The 19974-nt window shown below is 42.4% G+C and overlaps 6 protein-coding genes across 9 annotated transcripts in view; 4 read left to right on the plus strand and 2 right to left on the minus strand.

The window, feature by feature from the left end:
- The first annotated feature begins 568 nt into the window (after positions 1 to 568).
- Positions 569 to 1224, plus strand: LOC125771735 (LYR motif-containing protein 2). The gene is made up of 2 exons (XM_049442681.1): positions 569 to 788; positions 852 to 1224. Exons 1-2 carry the CDS (start codon positions 750 to 752, stop codon positions 1104 to 1106), a joined length of 294 nt encoding a protein of 97 aa, XP_049298638.1. The 5' UTR covers positions 569 to 749; the 3' UTR covers positions 1107 to 1224.
- Positions 1126 to 2992, minus strand: LOC125771734 (transmembrane protein 39A). Its single transcript, XM_049442679.1, has 3 exons — positions 2401 to 2992; positions 1553 to 2338; positions 1126 to 1479 (listed from the first exon to the last, which is right to left on the minus strand). The coding sequence occupies exons 1-3, from the start codon at positions 2737 to 2739 to the stop codon at positions 1246 to 1248; spliced, it is 1359 nt and encodes a 452-aa protein (XP_049298636.1). The 5' UTR covers positions 2740 to 2992; the 3' UTR covers positions 1126 to 1245.
- A 112-nt stretch (positions 2993 to 3104) lies between these two features.
- On the plus strand, positions 3105 to 4614 carry LOC125771733 (E3 ubiquitin-protein ligase TM129). Its single transcript, XM_049442678.1, has 3 exons — positions 3105 to 3688; positions 3836 to 3965; positions 4028 to 4614. Exons 1-3 carry the CDS (start codon positions 3222 to 3224, stop codon positions 4592 to 4594), a joined length of 1164 nt encoding a protein of 387 aa, XP_049298635.1. The 5' UTR covers positions 3105 to 3221; the 3' UTR covers positions 4595 to 4614.
- A 198-nt stretch (positions 4615 to 4812) lies between these two features.
- On the minus strand, positions 4813 to 7367 carry LOC125771732 (uncharacterized). Its single transcript, XM_049442677.1, has 2 exons — positions 6748 to 7367; positions 4813 to 6672 (listed from the first exon to the last, which is right to left on the minus strand). The coding sequence occupies exons 1-2, from the start codon at positions 6833 to 6835 to the stop codon at positions 4814 to 4816; spliced, it is 1947 nt and encodes a 648-aa protein (XP_049298634.1). The 5' UTR covers positions 6836 to 7367; the 3' UTR covers position 4813.
- An 807-nt stretch (positions 7368 to 8174) lies between these two features.
- Positions 8175 to 10709, plus strand: LOC125770191 (membrane-bound transcription factor site-2 protease). Its single transcript, XM_049439556.1, has 2 exons — positions 8175 to 8424; positions 8483 to 10709. The coding sequence occupies exons 1-2, from the start codon at positions 8350 to 8352 to the stop codon at positions 9938 to 9940; spliced, it is 1533 nt and encodes a 510-aa protein (XP_049295513.1). The 5' UTR covers positions 8175 to 8349; the 3' UTR covers positions 9941 to 10709.
- A 229-nt stretch (positions 10710 to 10938) lies between these two features.
- The window catches only part of LOC125770195 (uncharacterized), a 65978-nt gene continuing 56942 nt past the window's right edge, over positions 10939 to 19974 (plus strand). For 2 of the 4 annotated variants that reach the window (XM_049439564.1, XM_049439565.1), the window contains exon 1: positions 12247 to 12992. In XM_049439564.1, the coding sequence (XP_049295521.1) occupies positions 12596 to 12992 (397 nt within the window). In that variant the 5' untranslated portion in view covers positions 12247 to 12595. Of the gene's footprint in view, positions 12993 to 19974 lie in introns of all 4 variants that reach the window. The other 2 variants (XM_049439563.1, XM_049439562.1) reach the window with 2 other exon arrangements.

Here is a 19974-nt window from a genome sequence, read left to right on the forward strand (position 1 = left end):
AACGCACACTGGGCTCGATGATCGATATATTACCGGTCAAAAAAGTTATGTGTACGGCAAAATAAATTCAGAAAAAATCAAACAGCTGCAATACTACTTCTAACCACTTCAATGAACTTTACATTGCTCAATTTTATAATTATTTACTTATTTATTGACTTTTATGGTCTATATCGTATTGTTGAGCTGAGTATCGGCTAACTTTCTATATTCTTTAATAGGCAATTTCTCCTATAACAATTTTATGTTAATCTACTTTTAATTAAGCTGATTATGTGTTTACCTAACTTTATACCTTAATAAATATGATGTTGCCTTTCTAGCGATAGAGAATAATTTATCTGATGTTGTAAAGTGTCGAATCCAATTTTACAAATAATGAAAAAAACCTATACATTTTTGCAATTCGAAACAAATGAAAAAAACGCAATCGAAATGCAAAAAAAAATTAATTCAACTTTTCAACAATTGGAACACTGCAGAAGCATTTATCCGACGGCTAACTGACACCAGTTTGCTATTCTGTTACAATGTCAATTTTGTTACTCGGGTTGCTCTTGCTTGTATTGTACAACAATACGTGAAAAAAATCAAAACAACTAAAACCGTCACCTTTGTTTTCATCGGTCCACTTCACTACAAAAATGTCCTACTAAACACTTTTCAATGTAATTCGCGTTTTAATGCATAAAGCCATCTCCGTTTGAATACAGTATAAGTACGATAAAAATTGCACTCACCCATACCACATGTCGAAAATACCGAAAGCAGCATTGAGCCTGAAGCAGGTAACGAAGAGCTTGGAATTTTTGTATTCTTCCCTCAATCCGATCCGTTTTCTCTTTTTGTAGTTTATGCTTCGGCAAGAAGTGCTTAAACTGTACCGTACTATATTCCGTACCATCCGGCAAGTTCCAGATGTCAGCAGTCGACGAGAGCTACGGGACTGGGCAAGGGCTGACTTTCGTAATAACAGGAACCAAACGGATGAACTGGCCATCAAGATGTTGTTGCAGCATGGTAATCGGAATTTAAAAGAACTACAAACCAGTCTCGAACTAAGTGGAACTAGAACGGGCAGCAATTCGGACGAGAAGCACAGCTAATCAAACAGCCAACCCGCCATTAGAGATTGCAACTGTTTATCACTAGTTCATGTATTGAGAGTTACATAGCTTAGTTCAATAAATTACAAACGTCGGACATCAACCGTCCGTTACTGTGTGGATTGAGATGGTGTTGCTACTACTGCAACTTCATGCCCAGAAACAGCTGTTCGCTGGCATATATCCGGCGAGCAATGAAGTAATCGCGTGCGATCCGAAACAGTGTGAAGAAATTGGTCAGCAACAGAAAACCAACCGACAACACGTTCTGCCACTCGGGTGTTAGTGCAAATATGGCAAGCTGCAACACTATCAGTAGCATCTGTACTACAAACAGCGACATGTATATGATGACATGGTTGCTAAAAATTGCCTGCAAGAGAAAAGAAATGCATTTTAATTTCGCTTCTCCTTAAATGCTGTAAAACCGGTAGCTTTACACTTACGTAAAATCTATAATGGCTGCTGTTTGCTGGAATGGCCGAAGTGCAGTAGCCCACTGAACGGTACACTTCACCCAAATGGCGCACGTACGTACCGTGCGGATAAATGTTCGTCTTTGACCAGGTGTACGCCGGTGCACTATTCGATCGATTGTTTACCCGATGCCACTGGCCTAGATGTAGGGCAGCGCGATGGAACACATCGCAGTATCGCATCGGAAAGCAGTACGTGACGCACATGGTTAACCCTCCAACAAAGACACAGGCCATATGCTGCGTCGTCCAAAAGTTATTGTAGTACAGATGCTTCGATGCCAGCACGCAAGGTACAAATCCGGCGTAGTACGCGTTCAGCAGCGAAGTAAAGATAACCTGTTTGCACCGACTGTTAAAGTCTGTCTTCAGTGCATCGATTTCCGTTCGTATTGAATTTGGATTAGACGAGCAGCTGTGCAGTGGCATTCCGTTAATACAGTTCGGTTCCGTGTCTACGATCGTACGCAGAAATTGTTCCAAATTGAGCCCGAATATCATTAAATACAGTACCAACGGGTAGCTTAACACGAACAGATGAATGTAGCTGGCTTTCTGGTAAATCTGTGTCCCGCAAGCGATAAACGAAATTGCGACAAACGCCAGAAAGGTATACTTGGCCGCTTTTTTGCTCATTTCCACGTACGCTTCGGGGCAGTTAGCATCGATGAACTTCAGTATGCAACAGTACAGTAGCCTCCGGCTAGCCATTATGTCAATAAAGATTGCCAGATCCCAGTCGATTAGATAAAAGTTCTGCAAAACAAAACAATCATATCGTCAATAATACGAATTTCTATACAGGCCACAAAACTTACCACTGCTTGCCGGTTGTAGGAATTTGGCAGCCACCAAACCGATCGATACAGGTGTAAAAACTGAGTTGCACTAGCGAGGATCGTGAAGCAGAAAATGAACAGTTCGTTCATCAGTTCGGAGCTTTGCTCCACGTTCGGGTACGGTACGTGCTTCGGGAAAGGTGTAAACATCGCACTGCCATCATCCTCGCCATTACTTTCCAGGCAGTTGACCGCATTGTGGCTATTACTGCTGCCACCTACCGTTGCTAGCGTTTGGGAAGATGTACCGGCCGTCTGCTGAAAATGGACCGTTGCTGGAAGATGTGTTCGATGGTAGCGCCGGTTTGTTACGGTCATGGCGGTGCAGTGTGGTTAGTGCTTCAATGCAATTCGACTATCAGTACCAAATTATCGCAGCATCACCGTTCACGATGCGTCACGATGTACACCTTCCGTAATTAATATCCCTACACGCTAGCGATTTAAATCATACTTTTCAGACACAAATTGCCACGACATGTGTCATTAAAAACAACAATCAATAGAGTAAAATGCATACGCAGCCAAAGTACAGCGAGTTTGGAAATGTACTACGCGCACGCTTTCAGTATGAATTCTACTTTGTTATTGTTTCACGAAGAAAAAGCAAAAACCGCAACATCTTTGTTGTGACATTATCAGCTGTCAAAATGCCAGCCCTCCCGATTGGCAACTGTCAACGAAAGTGTATTTGTTTTTCTCCCAGAAAAGGTCTTTTTTTACTTTGCAAAAGATTCGTTCATTTTCTTTCTTTAATTTTCTCCCCGTTTTACCGCACAGCGGCCATCCCCAGCAGGGCAATGGTACCGCACATAATTTACAGCATCATATTTGTGATGCTGTTTTTCTTTACAATTTTCCCAACGTCCGAAATGGAATCGGTTGGGCTGACCGTGAATCAGCTGTGCACACATTACCTGTCGGCCGAAACCGATTTCGTACTGTACCATCTAAAAGCGACCAGCGTTAAGCTGCTCATCCATTCCTCGTTGCCAATCATCTATGTCATCTTCATATGGGTAATGGCATGGCTCAATCCGGACGAAATCGTGATGCAGGAGAGCGCCTCATTTTACGCCGAAACGGCTTGGAACATGTTCTGTAGCGGTTCCGGTACGCTGCTGCTCGTAGCTATGCTTACCGTGTTCTACTGGGCAACGGACGGTTGGAGCAATCACCCGATCGCGAAACAGCTGCAACTTATGACGACCCCAGACCTGCCCGACTGGCGATCGGTAGCGAACAACATTAACGACGAGTATCGGCGGTACGTATATTATGCAAACAGCAGACGGGAGTCGTTACGGTTCGAATGTATCGTGTATTTATTCTTAAATAAACATTTGCTTCCGGCGCTCCAACATACTCCTCGCGTCCCCGTTCACACAGTATCCTTGCAATTACCTTCCCTCAGGGATACCAAAATTTCCATACGCTCGAATGCCATCTCAACGCTAGTGGTTACGGAAAGTTGGATCATTAAAACTAACATGTACGTGCACAATATCGTTTCGCAGAACGAAGCACACCTGTGCGCGTACAAGGTGAGTGTCAACCTTTGTGTAATATATCCGGTAACGGCTAATCCAATGCCTTCTTTCTGCAGATCGACATAAAGGAGGTGATCACCGACACGCTCGAATCAGCTGAGTTCGTTAACATCCTAGTCAAACCATTGGTAACACGGGTCAAGCCGTTTATCATACGTATCAACATCAGCCACATCAGGGAACTGCGCGATCGACTGCAACGTCCGATGCTGGTGATGCCTTCGGTACAGTTCCGCAACCTTACGGAACGGTTTGTGGATGCGTTCAAGGAGGAGGTCGCACTGAACCCCACCTTTGCCAGCACGCACGTAGCGGAGGACGGTGATTGCTGTCTCGCTTGTCTGCAAGTTCAGCCAGACGTGAAGATTGTCAAATACTGCCTTGATATCGATGCGCGGGGTGCGATACTGCCCGAATCAGAACGCTGCCAGCCCTGCGGATGTCGGCCGTTGTGGTGTGTCGGATGTTTAGCGACCTGGTTCGCCTCACAGCAGCGGCGAGCCGATCGGGATACGTGGCTGAGCAAGAAAACAACCTGTCCGATGTGCCGTGCCCGGTTTTGTGTGCGGGACGTATGCTATCTAGAGAATCGGGTGCCGGTGCAACAACAAACACAAGAATAAATATTCGTCCAGCAAGAAAAGTGTAGATGAACGCGATAGAATGTGGTTTTGCATCCGTCGGTACGTGGAGTGGAGGGGAAATTTTGGCCATACGATTGCAATGCGCGCATGTCGAAAAAACGCTCAGAGTATGAGAGAGTTTTGTGTGTGGTTGTGTGTCGCTCTTGTGTTTATTCAATGTCCATTCGTTTTGTTTCCTTCATTATCGCACAGGACGCATTACGTGAGCAGCTTGCCCATCATTATTTCCACCGTCATTTTCTTCCGGAAGTACGGCATATTCGACTGGTCAAATGTGATAGCATGATCGCGCGTTAAGAATTCGGCAAACATACAGCTAAATACACCACAATCGCTCCCATTCTTTTGGCGCGGACACTCACGTATGTTCTGCTTGGTCAGTCCGCTCTTGTCGAACGGTGTCTTTCGCTTGTCCATCGACTCTTCGCACAGATACTGCTCTAGTGCGTTCAGCACGGTATTGTTCGGCGAACCCATCGAATCGTAATAGTGTATAGTTTTTCGCCGCAGATCGATCGTGGACATGCACCAGTGGATGCCTCCGACATGTACCGGCACCACGATTATATCGTGCGCCAATAGGTCCACTTTACGCGTCCAGCGACGCACCCCGGAGTAGCCCATCTTTATCAACTGTGGCAAAAAGAACGTATTCATCGTGTAAACCTTTGGTACGCCCTGATCGCGCTTTAGTTCGCTGCGTTCCCGCAACAGCTCCATGTAGAAATTGATGACTGCATCGTTCAACCAGTTCAAGTCTTGCAGCGTCACGAGATCGTTACCGGTGATCCGTAGGTTGAACTTCTCCACCACCACCTGATTGCCGGTACGCAGCTTTCGATGCATTTGATCTAGCTGATCCTTCGTCAGCTCGGGAAGCGGCACATCTTCCGGCTCGGGCGTAGCTTCCTTCAGGTCCGTCTCGTTCAGCACATCGAACTTGTAGAAAGAGCACACATAGTTGAGCATCTTGTTGCGCGCCTCGTTTTCCTGCACGTGCGTCGTCTTCCGCAGGTTGCCAAGACGATCCTTCTCCTGCTCGATCAGCGATTTGCGCTGGCTAAACAGCGTACCGTAGCGCTGCTGGACATCCTGAATGATATCATCGCGGTAGAACTGTTGCGTTTCAAACCGCTCCTTCACCGAGTTGACTGGCTCCGGGGGGCTCTCTGTCGACGCTTGCTTCATCCCGTACTCATGCTCCTGTGCCAGTGTGAGCATCGATTCAAGCGGAGTAAATAAACGGCCACTTTTGCTGTGAGACACTACCTCCACACAGTCGTCGCTGGCGCTCTCACTGTCACCCTCGTCTGTCAGATCGAGTGTTTCTATCGATGCAAGCTTTTGCAGTGTCGGTCGCGAAACATCCCCATTGATCGTTTTCCTTGTGAACCGATCGTACGCACCCCGCTCCGGAGGTTCGTTCAAGACGGGGATGAACTTTTGCATCAAAGATTCATACTTCTTTGTCGCATCTCGGTGTGCGTTCAACTCTCGATCCAGGGTAGCTGTGTACTCAGACCCACTCGTCGACATATTGCTGTATTTAGTACGCAGCAAATTGCGGAACTCGTTCGTAAGCATCGAAACATTGCCGGACCTCGCTGGTGTCGCCGGTGCCGCTGGTGCCTCACTTTGCCTAAACAAACCACCGGTGCCAGCGGATGGCTTTGTGCCGCCAGTAGCGCTACTGCGCTGACCAATCGAAGGTCGCGACATGACGTACTTTATTGGGATCAACTGCGGTGGAGGCGCTTGCCCACTGCGTCGTGCCAGCGGTCGTGGTTCTGCTGTCCCGAAACGGCTGCTAGTATCACTGTTGCGACTGTTCACTGCGAGCGAACGATGCATGGAACCGAGCGCAGGAACATTGTACGATCCGTAGACGCGGTTCACCCGTGGCATGTCGGTAATTTCGCTCAGACGACGCGCATTTGCCACTGACCTGTGCGATACACCCCCGTGTGCACCATTCTGTAGTTGTATGCTATCTGGTACGGAATTTTCTGTCGCCAGCAGCGGTTTGTTACTGCGGTTGCCGACCTCTTCCACCGGTGCTGGAATCGAAGACAGTGTCGTCATTCGGCGTTTCTTGGAATCGATGCCTTGTAGCACTACACTTTTTCGCTTACGATCATTACTGTCAGCGCTTGCTCCGTTTCCACCGCCTGTCAGCATCGACTTTAGGCGAGATATGAGCGTCACGGGAAACATCTTCATTTGCAATTCGCGGACCACATTGGGAAGGAAAAAAAATATAATACCGTTTTACCGATGACAGCCGTCGGTGGTATACGAACAACGAACAGTGAGGAAGAGCAGCGCGCGCGCGATATCACAAACGACGCACCTGGACGATCACGATTATATGCACAAAACGGGTCTCTTTTTGCAATGATTTCCCCGCACAACGGTTGAAAATGAATAAGAAATGCGTTTACCGCTATGTTACTTAAGCAATTTTAAATGCATTGTCTTTACTATCCGAATTAACTTTTGTCGCGTTTGATGCACATAGAAAAGCATTTGTCAGAACAAATTTGTGGTCGTGTGTTAATGTCAAGTGAACATTCATCTCACTGCTCCGGCATTCGAGCAGCGTCGTCTCACTTTCTCTCACTTCGGGAAATTCTGGATCACTTTGCCTCTCATTCGAGCACTTGTTTCTCACGCTTTCGATCAGCTTTTTCGCCTACCCAGCTAACAAATTGAGCAGTAAACGGATCCAAAAAATAAATAATTTTAACACGTATCGGGCTAGCCCGACAGCGATATGCTTGTTTTCCCATTCGAGCTTTACCTTCGTTAAACAATGTCATTAGCTCCTAAATTGTAGAAGCTGAAAATGTAGCGGCGAAATAAGTTGTTTATTATGTTTTTTTCTGCTTTGGGAACGCCCGAACGTACACGATGGGAAGACGTGAGGAAGTGACGCCCTGCCATGGTCATGTTTGAAAGAAAAACGACAATTTTTAACAGAAAATCCCACGTAAAATAACCACAATGGGATAATTTTACCAGATTTGTCTCGTTGTCAGTGTGACCAGATTGTTTTCCTCGTTATCGGTAGGAAAGCCAAAAATTTATCGGTAGTTGTTGGTATGATCCTAATTCTGTTTAGCTCATTTTCAGCTTCAGCTAATACGTGTGAGGGGGGGGGGGGGGGGGCTGTTCGCAAGGAAAATGGAAATATTTAACTGTTGTGAATTTTGTCGTTTTCTGCGGCATAAAAAGAGCCAAAACTCTGGAGAAAAATGCAGTCTTTGATTGTTAGTTCACAATTCATTCTAGGCATTTATGACTTCTTCAGCAATATTAAGCCAAATCTGTGATTTCCGGTAGGACTCTTGAAAAATCGGTAGTTTCAGGGTGCTCGTCTGTGAATCGGTAGGCTAATCAAAAACCGGTAGGAATACAGATAAATCGGTAGTTCTGGTCACACTGCTCGTTGTGCACACTACACGAATGATTACTTACGAATTGTTGGCTGGGTACTGCGTAGTGTAGTGGTGGTCATATAACAAACTGTGGAACAATCCGATCCGATCCATCCGGTCCGATCCAACTCCCCACCCAAAACACATGTCAAATAAAAACCAAAACATACCAGAGAATGCATTTTGCCGGTGGTTGCAGCAGAGTTTTGTTATTTTAATTTAACCAAAAATGCATTTGTGGCAATAAAACATCATTCGGAAAGATTACATTTTTCATGCACATGAAGTTTGTCCAGCATGGAGCTAATTGTGATTTTTGGTATTGTGGTACTGATGTACGTAGTGCTTCTGTTTTTCGACGGATTTTTTAAGGTATGTGACGGTCTATCGCTTGTTTTTATGTTGCATTTTAACAATTCTCACGTTCCAGAGTTGCATGCACTATCCATATGATGCATTCCTGCGAGGGACCGGACTGACGGTAAAGTTCCTGCGCCTTCAATGGCACACAACGGCACTGAACCGATCGATCGTCAAATGGAGCACAAAGTATCCGAAAATACTTGACTGCTGCTTTAATATCGGTGTCTACTTGAGCCTGTTGTTAATGCCATTCGCCGTGGTGATGATCGTAATATCGTCCTTCCAAACGAATCTTCACGGACAATCGGCACGGGTGGTCACTTCGGGCGGGGTAGCAGGAGATTCCCGCACACCCGTACGTCGGATGGTAGAAATTGACTTGGTGGTGCCAGGTGTTAATCTACCGATCAACGAAATTGGTTACTACATTGCGGCCTTAGCCATCAATAGTGTAGTACATGAGCTCGGTCATGGATTGGCGGCGGTACTCGAGGACGTGCAGATCAAGGGCTTTGGAATGCACGTGTTGTTAATCATCCCGATGGCCTACACGCAGCTAGATTCGGATCAGCTAAACACGCTTCGATTGTGGAAGAAACTGCGCGTGTTGTGTGCCGGCATTTGGCACAATCTGGTGCTGGCTCTAATCACGTACCTGCTGTTCATCTCCACTCCACTGTTGTTCTCAGCGATCTATCGCACCAGCGATGGTGTCATCGTGACCTCGCTCAAAAACAACTCACCAATGGCCGGATCGCGAGGCCTGGAGCAAGGAGACATCATTAAATCGATAAACAGCTGCGAAATACACCACGAGGAAAGTTGGTTCGAATGTTTGCTTCACACGATCCATTCACCACCGGCCTACTGCGTTTCGACTGATTTCGTGCACCTGAACGATGAATCCGTACCCATGTCACACAAGAACGACGGGCTGATTGAGTGTTGTGGCAGCGAAAACACCGCGTCCAGCTGCTTCGAGTACATGGTCGATGCGAACGAGGACGACGTGGCGCTACCGCAACACATGTGCCTCAACATACGCAAGACAATCGAAAACAGCTTCGGATACTGTCAACACAACGGCCAATGTTCGGAAGGGCATTGCTTCAAGCCAAGCATCAACAACTACACGACAATTATGCAGATACAGCGCGAGTCTAAACCGGATGTCATCTATATCGGCCATCCGGGTGATGCGACCAGGACGGTTCATGTTTCGCGCTTCGTCCCAAAGACGGGCCTGTTTGCGCCGCGCTTTGCCGACTCGATCCAGCTGCTGCTCAAGTATGTGACCGTGTTTGCGATCGGATTGGCGTTCATCAACGTTATGCCGTGCTATGGGTTTGATGGACAGCACATCGTCAACACGCTACTGACGGACGGTACGATCCAGCAGCGAATACCGCAGAAAAGTAAGCGTGACATGATTTCACTAGCGGTCAACGTTATTGGCACGTTGTTCGTGTTCATATTGCTGATCAAAGTGTTTTGGTTGTCGCTCTCTCGCGTCCTGTCCGTTTGAGGATGGAAGGCCAAGAGTTCGTACGAAGTGATCGGGGGAAGCAGAACCCAAAACGCCATATGACATCGAATTCCATTTATGTAGGAAATTCAATTTTACAAGCTACAGCGCAAATAAGTTAGCAGTAGTTGCAAGCAAAGTAGGTGGAAAAACCTTCTTTTTTGTTTAATTTTATGGAAGTAAAACAATCGAAATCAGCGCCACCAGATGTGCGGTAGGTGTGATTTCTTAAAGCAAACTATTAGTCACGTAATTAACATGGCGCATCAGCATACTAGCAGCTCGCACTGAATGCAATCATTTATAGGAAAGACATATTGTGTATTGATAATAGCCAATAGAATAAACATGATCACTGATCTAAAACTAAACGATAGCACCAAGGTACAAGGTTGTGTTGTGATAAATCTTTTCACTATCTTCATCTCTTCTGGTTGCAATATTGCTTGTTGCCAGCACCCCACACACATGTTGTTCAAGATCAGCTGTCCCTTTGAAGCGACAAGCGATGCCAAAAGAAGGCAAATAGCATAGCAAGACGAGACAGCAACCAAAAAAAATTTTCGGAGATAACAAGGCACTTGCAATCACTCACCGGATGTTCTTCGTTCTCCCAGCAGTTACTCTCCCAAGATCAGGATAATTGGTGTCTCCCGCAACAGGACACAACATCAACAAACTCGAATCTTCTCAGACGCCTGCACTGGTGGATTTAATTTCGCTTCAAACATTTAGAATCCTTCACAACTTCTATCGTTCGCCGAAAGATGTTAATTTCCATTTGTTTAAATGTCGCGTACCTTTTTATCGTAATAATCAACACAACACGTTTCACACTCGAAAGGAATTGGTGGAACATCACGAGAGCGAAGGCTTGCTTCGCCTGCCTCGCTCACGGTCGCTCACACGTTCTCACGTTATTTCTGTGCAATGCGCTCCCGTAGCAGTAGTGGTGGTATGCGGAAAATTCGTCTCCTCGGAAGCCACGGAATCGTTAGTAGTCGTTGGAACGCTTTCGAGCAGTGCGGTAGCATCGTCCTTCCGGTAGTTGTGACGACAGTGTGCGAAGACGCGTGTCTGTCTGTAGTGTACCAAAAGCCGCGTGACGGTATTCGATTTTTTTGTGTGTATATTTTACTCTCTGTCTCGCTACGATAGTACGCGCCGGGATTTCCGTTTAACACGGATGCGCCACACGACACGCGGCCCGGTTTTACAAGCGTGTGTAGGTGTGTAAGCAAATGTTTGGCAGGCATGGGAAAGCCTCTAGCGTAGATTCAGTTATGCACGCCTGAGCAAGGACATTGTTGTTTATAGTTGGTGCGCTAAGAACGTTCGATGTGCAGTTTTCGATTTGTGGTACGCAAAAAATGGTGATTTGCATTGCACAAAACTTTATTGTTTTCAGTAAAATGATCAATCCTACGCCTATTATTCATTATATCTCGTGTGATTTTAAAGTGAAACGGTAATGTAAAAACATCAATAGACAAATCGAATACGAGTAAAGTATGTAATCAGAATCAAAACTCATCTGCTGATGGCATTTATTTAGTTTTTTTTTATTTATCAAGATGATATTATGAAAACGGTAAAAGGTTACGATAAACATAGCTCTCTTCGCGAAGGGTAAACGGTTTGTACGGGATGGGAACTGATCGCAAGATAACGTATGCGGGGCACGAGCGAGAGAAGCACATCAAAAGAAAGCGAGAGAACCGATCAGATGATGATTGTTGATGCTACTTACGCTGACGGTGCTATCTAATTATAGCGTTAAAAAAACGGAAATTTCTTTCGAAAAACCTTGCCTTACCACTTTGGGGTGAGGCGGAGGAGAATGGGTTAAAATGAGGTGGAATGTGTAATCCGGAGGGATTGAAAGAGAATGCAAAAAAATATGCGAAAGTGACAACAAAACAAGTGTTTGTGGGCAACACCAAATGTGAGTGTGCTGCGATTGTTGAAATGCTTCATTTTGCACCGAAAAATAGTCAACGTGTGTACTTAAGGCGGGTGATGCATTGAGCTGGCTGCAGTGAAATGGTCCGAAATTTCGCCAATTGTTTTTGCGATGTGTGTCAATCGTTCAATTACAATCTTTTACACAAGCTGTCAGATAAAAGTGTCCGCTACACGAACGGAGGTTAACGTTAAATTGTCGTCGCCTACTTGCAGTGTATAGTGAAATTCGTTTCAGTTTCAGTTACAGAAAATCCTGCATTCTGGCTCACACGGTTTGGCAGTTGTTTAAGTTCTTCTAGTACGATCAATGTTAACATCACTGTATTAGAATAACATATAGAAAGGCTTTTTTCTGTAGCACTTTTGTGTACATTTGGCGTGAAAGAGGCAGCGTTTAAGTCACTGGTGAAGGTGTAGTGAATCTTTTAGGGGAAACAACAAATCCGACCAAAGTGTTATTAGTGTACAGCTTCAGAACGATATGCAGTAGCCGACATCGGACAACCATCGGAATCCATCGTGGAAGAGAGGAACGCCTAGAATGATCAGTACGGATCGGCACGTGCCGGATCTGTCACTGACCACCAGCCGGATCCTTCCGTTGCGTCTCCACCAAAGCCTCCGTCAGTACCGTCCAGTTACCAGCACCGTCTGTTGGTACCCGTACAAGACCGGCAGCTTCGCAACAAGATGAGTGACAAGCTAACCGGTGGACGGTACAACCGTATCAGTCCATCCTCGGGCCGGGGGTCCATTATCGCTTACTCGCCACTGCCGAAATCGGAGCAGGATTGCCTTCAGGCGCCCGGGAACAACTGTCTGGCGATACCATTGTCCGCGATCCAGACGACGGCCGATCACAGCACCATCACGGGCCATCACGGGCCACATCCGGTCAATCTGACGCACGCTAACTCGTTGCCGGTGGTCGGTGGCATTGGTGGCGTTGGAATACCCGGCAAACTACCGAACGCCGGCCACGGACTAATCGGTCACGGTGACGGACAAAAACATGCTGCCAATCAACACCACAACAATGGGAACAACAACAACAACAACAACAACAATGCGAATCATAATTCCAACGGTAAGCGTTTTGATCTTTCTAACTCGCAGTAAAGCTCATTTAGTGGCCTCTTTAGTTGTGTAATGTATTTTATTGTGTTACCGAATTCATTTTGGTGTTTGTGATGCATCTGTGTGTTAAGATAATGTTGATGTTGTTATTGTGTTTGTTGTTTGTAGTGTTGCTAAATGCACCAAATCGTAGCTTTAAGTTATTTTGATTTAATTATTTTTTTCCAAACATGTTTGTTGGTTAAATTAAACAAAACAACAAAAAAAAGTTCATTGAAAGCAAACACACTGCAAAGCATAAATTTTCTTAACGCAATCTGTTAAAGAACGATGAAAAATAATTAGTAAATTAATGATTAATGATAAATTACTCCTAAACTTCTTCAGATTGCTCGAATCCGGCTGTTGTTGATCCTGTTAATCGAAGGAAAAATCGTGGAAAAATTTCATTATTACAATCGTCGCTAATCTTCCCGACACATACCCCTCCGCTAACAGTTTATCAAATGGCAATGTTTCAACTTTATTACTTTCGCCCTTCTAATAACAGTTCCCGGTACCATTAATCACTTGCACATCCCATCCGTAACGATTTTCTTATCGGGCAAGCTGTCAACATTCTACAAATATGTGTCAGTGCTTTGCAACTCATTAAAACTAACGACAAATTAATCATCTGCCTGTGCTTCGCCTAATCCACAGTTGGGGTTCTTTTGAGCTTACTGATTGCCGCTGCCGAGGAAAGAAGTTTTGCAAAACATTGTGCTTTTGTGTGTGTGCTAGTGGACCGTTTTCTCAATTTCCCACAAGAAATATGGTCTTATGTACGATGAAGATGATGTATTTACTGGCCTTACCTTATTTTTTCGATAATTCCTTCGAGCAAGACAGAAGTACTAATCCTTCAGCTTTGTTACATAAAACGTTGAGAGCTTCTTCGCACGTGTGTGAGTGTGAATAAATCAGACAAAATGGAAAGTTAGTAACTAATATTAAAAAAAGCGATTAAATGCAGTGTCTCTTGGTCAATAATTCAAGAAATGAAATTAACTTTTTGTTTCCAATTAATATAAATCAAATTTTTGCTTGTTTTTTACTATAAAATTCTTGTCTCAACGAATCTACGTAACAATCGTTGTATATTATTACAAGTTGTTTTTAATAACTTTGCTTCTGTACGGTTGGCCATCCAACTACGGATGATATCATAGATTTTATAGAGAAGAAATTAACTTTTTCGTCATTATAAAACAGTCGATCAATGGCCTTTTTTTCGTTATTATAAGCCTTAGTTTTGCTTTAATTCTAGACACCGACAAATTTTCGGATTCATCGATTTTTTTCAAAAAAAAATATATTCCCACTCACCAACCGTTTCAACGACAGTTCAATATTTATTCCACTTTTCGTTTATGCTAACGTGTACCTTCTGTTGATGGGTCGATTTTTCGCACTGGTTGTTTGCCGTTTTTCTGATTGTACAGAAGAATTTTTGCCTCTTTTTTTCACTGCTATTTTCATAAGCGAAAATAAACGTTTCGCTGTGCGAAAGTTTTGCGTGCATCATTCGGACGCGAATTGTTTGATTCGCTTGGTTTGATGGTGGCTCATAAAAATCGAATCATGATTGTGCGAAATTAGCATTAGATGGGACGGTATCACATTGATACTATTGTGTATGGTTTATCGATGCCTTTGGACGCTTGTGACTTACCGTTCATTTGTATAAAAGCCATTATGTACAGCAAATAATTTCTGTTATGTTTTTTTCATTCAATTTTTAATGTTTACATTTCATGTGTTTTAATTTACCTATAATAATATGTTAGTTTCAAAAAGGAGATAATTTTTAGTAAATTCGAAAATTGCGAATATTTTTTATGCTCAATTTTTTTAAAATTTCAATAATCCGACAAATTTCTAAATTAAAGCTCTTGTAAATTATTTTATCTTCTATGTTCAAACATGTTTGCAAAACCGTGTCCATAAATTCTCTGAGTTTCTGAATTTCCATAGTGCAAAGTTTTCTTTAAACTTGAGAAAAGTTTTTTTTCTATACCTAAAGTATAGACGTAATTTTCATCAAAAACATCGCTTCTAACATTAAATGTTCTCTGAGCAGACTGTGATATGTTGGTCATGTCATTAAAATGACACCAGACGATTTATGGCATAAAGCAGCAAAGGCCATTAACTTTGACAGCTGTTGTAGATCTAAATACAGAAGGTAGAATGATGTCATTGATCGCAAGAAAGGCCAATGTAATGATTTTTTTTCGAATTTCTAAATGTATATATCACCTTGCATAGTAAAGCTGACTGTTTGTAAAACATTAAAGAACCGCTTAAATAATTTTGTTTTGCAAAACTTACTCTCACGAAAGCTGTGATGTTCAACATATCTCCAGATACACGAAAAAAAAACTTTGAGGAAGGGAATGGATTCGACATGGATTCCAGATACCGCTAAATACGTGATTAGTGTCATCTTCCACTGCTCCCATTTACTTCTCACTCAACGATTTGCATTGCTAATGGCATTGTCATAACCAGCAGAGAATGTCATCTCAGAGCGAACCGATGGTTATTTGAAAACTCAACCAATACATATGTTTTGATTTGCATACATTTGTATACACAACTCAAAGGAATATTTGATTCTTCAAAACACTTACGAGAAGCATGTTTAACTTTCATACAGTACAAGACTTTCACCAAAAGCGATTGCCCAAAAGCTACTGCATTGCAGTCTTAAAAGTCTTCCCAAGCGTGATGTGCAATGTTCTTCTCTGCACTAAACATACATATAATCACCGTTTGACCGAAAAAACTCAAACAACACTATCGATCGAAAGTGAGGAAGAGGAGATGGTAGATCGATTCGAACACAACTGACCGGATCGGATTAGAAAACGCATCCTTTCACTTTTGCATCCTATCGTCGTCCAGTTTTTGCGATGTGTTATACTTTCGGGTCGATTCACTGCGGGTTCCCGGTGGAAAGTTGATCCAACAGGAATGACCATTTCACAATGATACCGTACCACCGCCCACACACACACCCATTCCAGGTTTGATGTTATCGGATTCAATTTCCCGAACATGGAGCCGAAATCGAAAATCCTTCGAAACCCTTCATTTGCTTCATGTGCGAAACGAATCGAAAGCAAAGTGCCCAAGGTGTTTCGAGCCGAATCAAGCGATTTCATTTGATGGTGAAGCGAACATATAAGATGAGAATGCGTCCGGTTACGTTTGTCCTTTGAATCGGGCAAACAAACCGAGGTTTGTCCGACAATCTCAAACGCAAGTTGGCAAAACATGTCCTAAAACAAGATTTCGATCAAACATTTCGCACACGTAATACCTATACAAACGTACATCGGTGCGATGAAAGCTTGCGAAAGCATCCTAATGGTATCTTTACAACCGAAGATCACGTTCCGATCGTTAAGAATATGTGAGTCTATCATTTTGCTGAAAGTCGTCGACTTCATCTACATAAAACTTTTTATAAAACTCAAAACAAAATCATCTCCATCTGCGCTCGACCTAAAGCTTTCCACTCGTACTGTTTTGTGGCCGTTTATAAATGCAATGGGAAAGATACAATTTGTTGACTGCTGCCATAAAAAACATCTTCCAAACAACATGTTTCAAATGTAGCAAAAAGGGTTTTTTGTACGGAGAACGGTTTAGTAACTCCATGAATGCTTTTAAAAGAGATTCGACGCCAGCAACCGTTTGGATCGTGGATGATTTAAGGCATATTGCTGTTTTTTAGTCTTTTTCGTATTCGGAAAAAGCATATTCAGTATCGAATGGGTTTAATTGATGCGTTGGGTTTTCAATAAGCTAGAAAGCAAAACAAATTTTAGCGCAGAAGCAGATAAACATTACATTCATGGACGGACGTTCGATTTTCCCCACTTTCATCAATTTTGTTCAATAGACATACTAACCATCTTGTTGATATTTAATATTTAAATGTTCTATCGATTTTCCGAATCGCATAAAAATCGAAAGAGTAAAAATATATCACAAAAAAACAACTAAAATATTCTTACTCTTTGGTATAGATCATCGTCCATATTGCCCAAGAATCCCGAACGCTGTTTACTTTTCCCTGTGCGAAAGTTCTTCCACCCTTTTAAGCACTTCCCAAACGTCCGGTGATTAATCACTGTCGGTAAAGATTGGAAAACTCTCACACCACAGTGGGAAATCCTCCGGGAGCTGAAAAAACAACCCGCTGTGCAGGAAAATAGCATTTGCAAATCGAAATTGAAAAGAACTGTTTTCTTTTCACTTTATTTGCTCGCTTAATCACGAAAAATACATCAAACCAAAGCACAACAGGTGAGCGATGGTGAAAAAGTTTTCCACCATTCCCATTGATCCACACGGGGAAGAAATGTAACGGAAGAAGCAGAACGTTTAAATTAAAGTTTGTTATGTTTTTCATTCCGCACAAAAAAAAACTTGTTTTCTGCATTAACCGACTACGGTGCAAGTAAAATGTGCTGGATAGACTTATAATAGTTATCTCAAACTTTGTACCAACAATGTCGTTCCTCTGCTTACCATAAGGATAATTTCGTTCCGGATGTATTTATCGTTCGAAAATCAAGCTTAACGTCATTGACGCATTGACCGCATTGCAGTGGCCACAGCTTAAGTGGTCGGGCAATAAAGGATAGGAAGACACAAACTGTAGCGTAATTTCCTTGCAGTCAAGAACCGTGCCGAAGGTTTCATAAAACGATACCGTAACTACATGAAGGCACATCCTGAACCGTTTCCAACAGATGTTGACGAGATAAATTAGCATGCCTTGCGCTTTAGATTCTATTGACATAAAAGATTCCGGAAGAGTCCAACGTCACTTTTTGTTCAATTTTAATCGGATTCAAATTCGCTACTTATTTTACCAACAAATTAAAAAGCATATAATTCGTATTGGTAGTTTTGGTAAATGAAATTCTATATTTAAACTTTATTCTATCAGTCAATCTTTCAATTTACTTTCTATTAAATTATGTCAAAGGTAAGGAAATGCCAGAAACAATCATCTCAATGTTACTACTCCTCATCCTAAGAAAAGAATATTTTATTTCAATATTTCGCTGACTCGATTGTATAGTTTAGAGGATAGGGATCCGTGTATAGCATTTTTCAAATTATGACGCAGCGTGAAATACCAGTAATCTGATTTTTTTACTTTTGCTAAAAAAAGTAAAACAAAATATGTCTAGCGTCACGGTATATGGTACTTCTTACTTTATTCGTTACCGACACACAACATATTTAACACACGAATTGTCCCTTTCGCACCGCTTCAAACAATGATTGTTATCCTTCGTCCGGAAATGCAATGAAAAGGAAAACAAAAACTACAACGATATACTAGTATGCATGTGGCGTTTGTAAAGTCGATGGAGGCGCCTGGTAGCGCATTCAGAAAACATTCCCACGTGTTTGGGATTACTGGACGCGTGAACTGTTTGTAAATTTTGTACAAAACCCAGGGCATGTACTATACCGGTTTCTTTTTTCTTTGTTTCTTTTGATATTGTTGCTAGCGTACTGCCAAATTTACCTCTGGCACGAAATCATAAATTTTGCACCGCTTTCTTCGCTAAGCAACGATACATCTGTACAGGTGAGGTGAGGTTATGTAGAGACTTCCAAAACAACCCTATTTGAAAAAGCAAAAGCGAATGACCTCATTGTAAGTGAGTGCCTGGTGGTGTTTGTTTACGATAACGGTTACAATAAAAAAAAGTTTTCAGGTTAATCGCTAACTGTTACACCTGCTTACAGTGAGTGGAAACATGAAATTTAAATAATGTTTTTATTATTTGATTTATTGGTTAGAAAATTTATCATAACACTTATTATTTTTCTCTATTCTTAAAGAAAGTCGTATTTACTATCACAACACTTATAGAAAGGTAAAAAAAGAAAACAATAAAAAGTGAAACTACACAATATTGCAGGGTTTTCAGAGCCAATCTGATATTGTCAAACTGTTTTTTTTTTGTTTTTTTTTTATACAGTCTCTCCTTAGCGTTGTAAATTCTAAATCGCTTGTGGCCAATTTTTTACGGCTTTAAAAAAATATGAAAATTCCCCTTTTGTGTTCGATCAATGACGCTGAAAAAACGGCATTCGTTGCGTGTTGAATACCAACTCTAGCTTCGTAAATTAAGTCTTATTGCATTGTTAGGTGTTGCAGCGTTCTCCAAACCGAGGGAAAAACAATTGTTGAGATAAAAAGTCAGTATATTTTGCCCTAGACTTGTACAACTTTTTACAGGTATGTTCTCCTCGCTTTGGTCTCTGAATCACTACTGCTGCACGTGCGGAACTTTCTTCCGCATCGTTCCTAATCATGTGCCAAATTTGGCTCCTTATTTGGTCATATGGTTTCGCGCGCCCTGATTCGTTTTAATTCCTGCCGCCCGAGCGCTGTCCGTTGACCCTTTAACCCTATCTTCGGTTCGCGATGTTTTCCGATTATCGATTAAGCAAGATCGATCATCGGTAGATCGATCTTTCGCTTCTGTCATGTCGCTTTGACATGTTGATGTCGTGTCAACAGTTAGGATATTTTTAATGACAATAAAAATAAAGAAATAAATAAAAATATATTTTTAATAAATTTTAATCCCAATAATTCCTTTTGTGTTTATGAAATTCACGACTTATGTTTTTTTTTGTTCATGAAGAACGGTCTAGGCCGTATTACTTTCATGTCTAGTACAAGAGGAAAATCCAAAATAAATCGTATGTTTTTATAAAGAAAAATTACGCTACAAATGATAAGAACAATCAAGCCACGCCTGTTACATGAAGATTTATTATAATTAACTTATACTTACTTATATTTATAAACCTTGAAAACCCACAAATTTGTATCAAAACCATAAAAAACAGATGTACTGGTTTTTGATTGCCAAAAAATCGATAACACTCTTGAGGAGATGAAA

Source organism: Anopheles funestus, chromosome 3RL (genome assembly GCF_943734845.2).
Source record: "Anopheles funestus chromosome 3RL, idAnoFuneDA-416_04, whole genome shotgun sequence".
Classification (NCBI taxonomy): Eukaryota; Metazoa; Arthropoda; class Insecta; order Diptera; family Culicidae; genus Anopheles; species Anopheles funestus.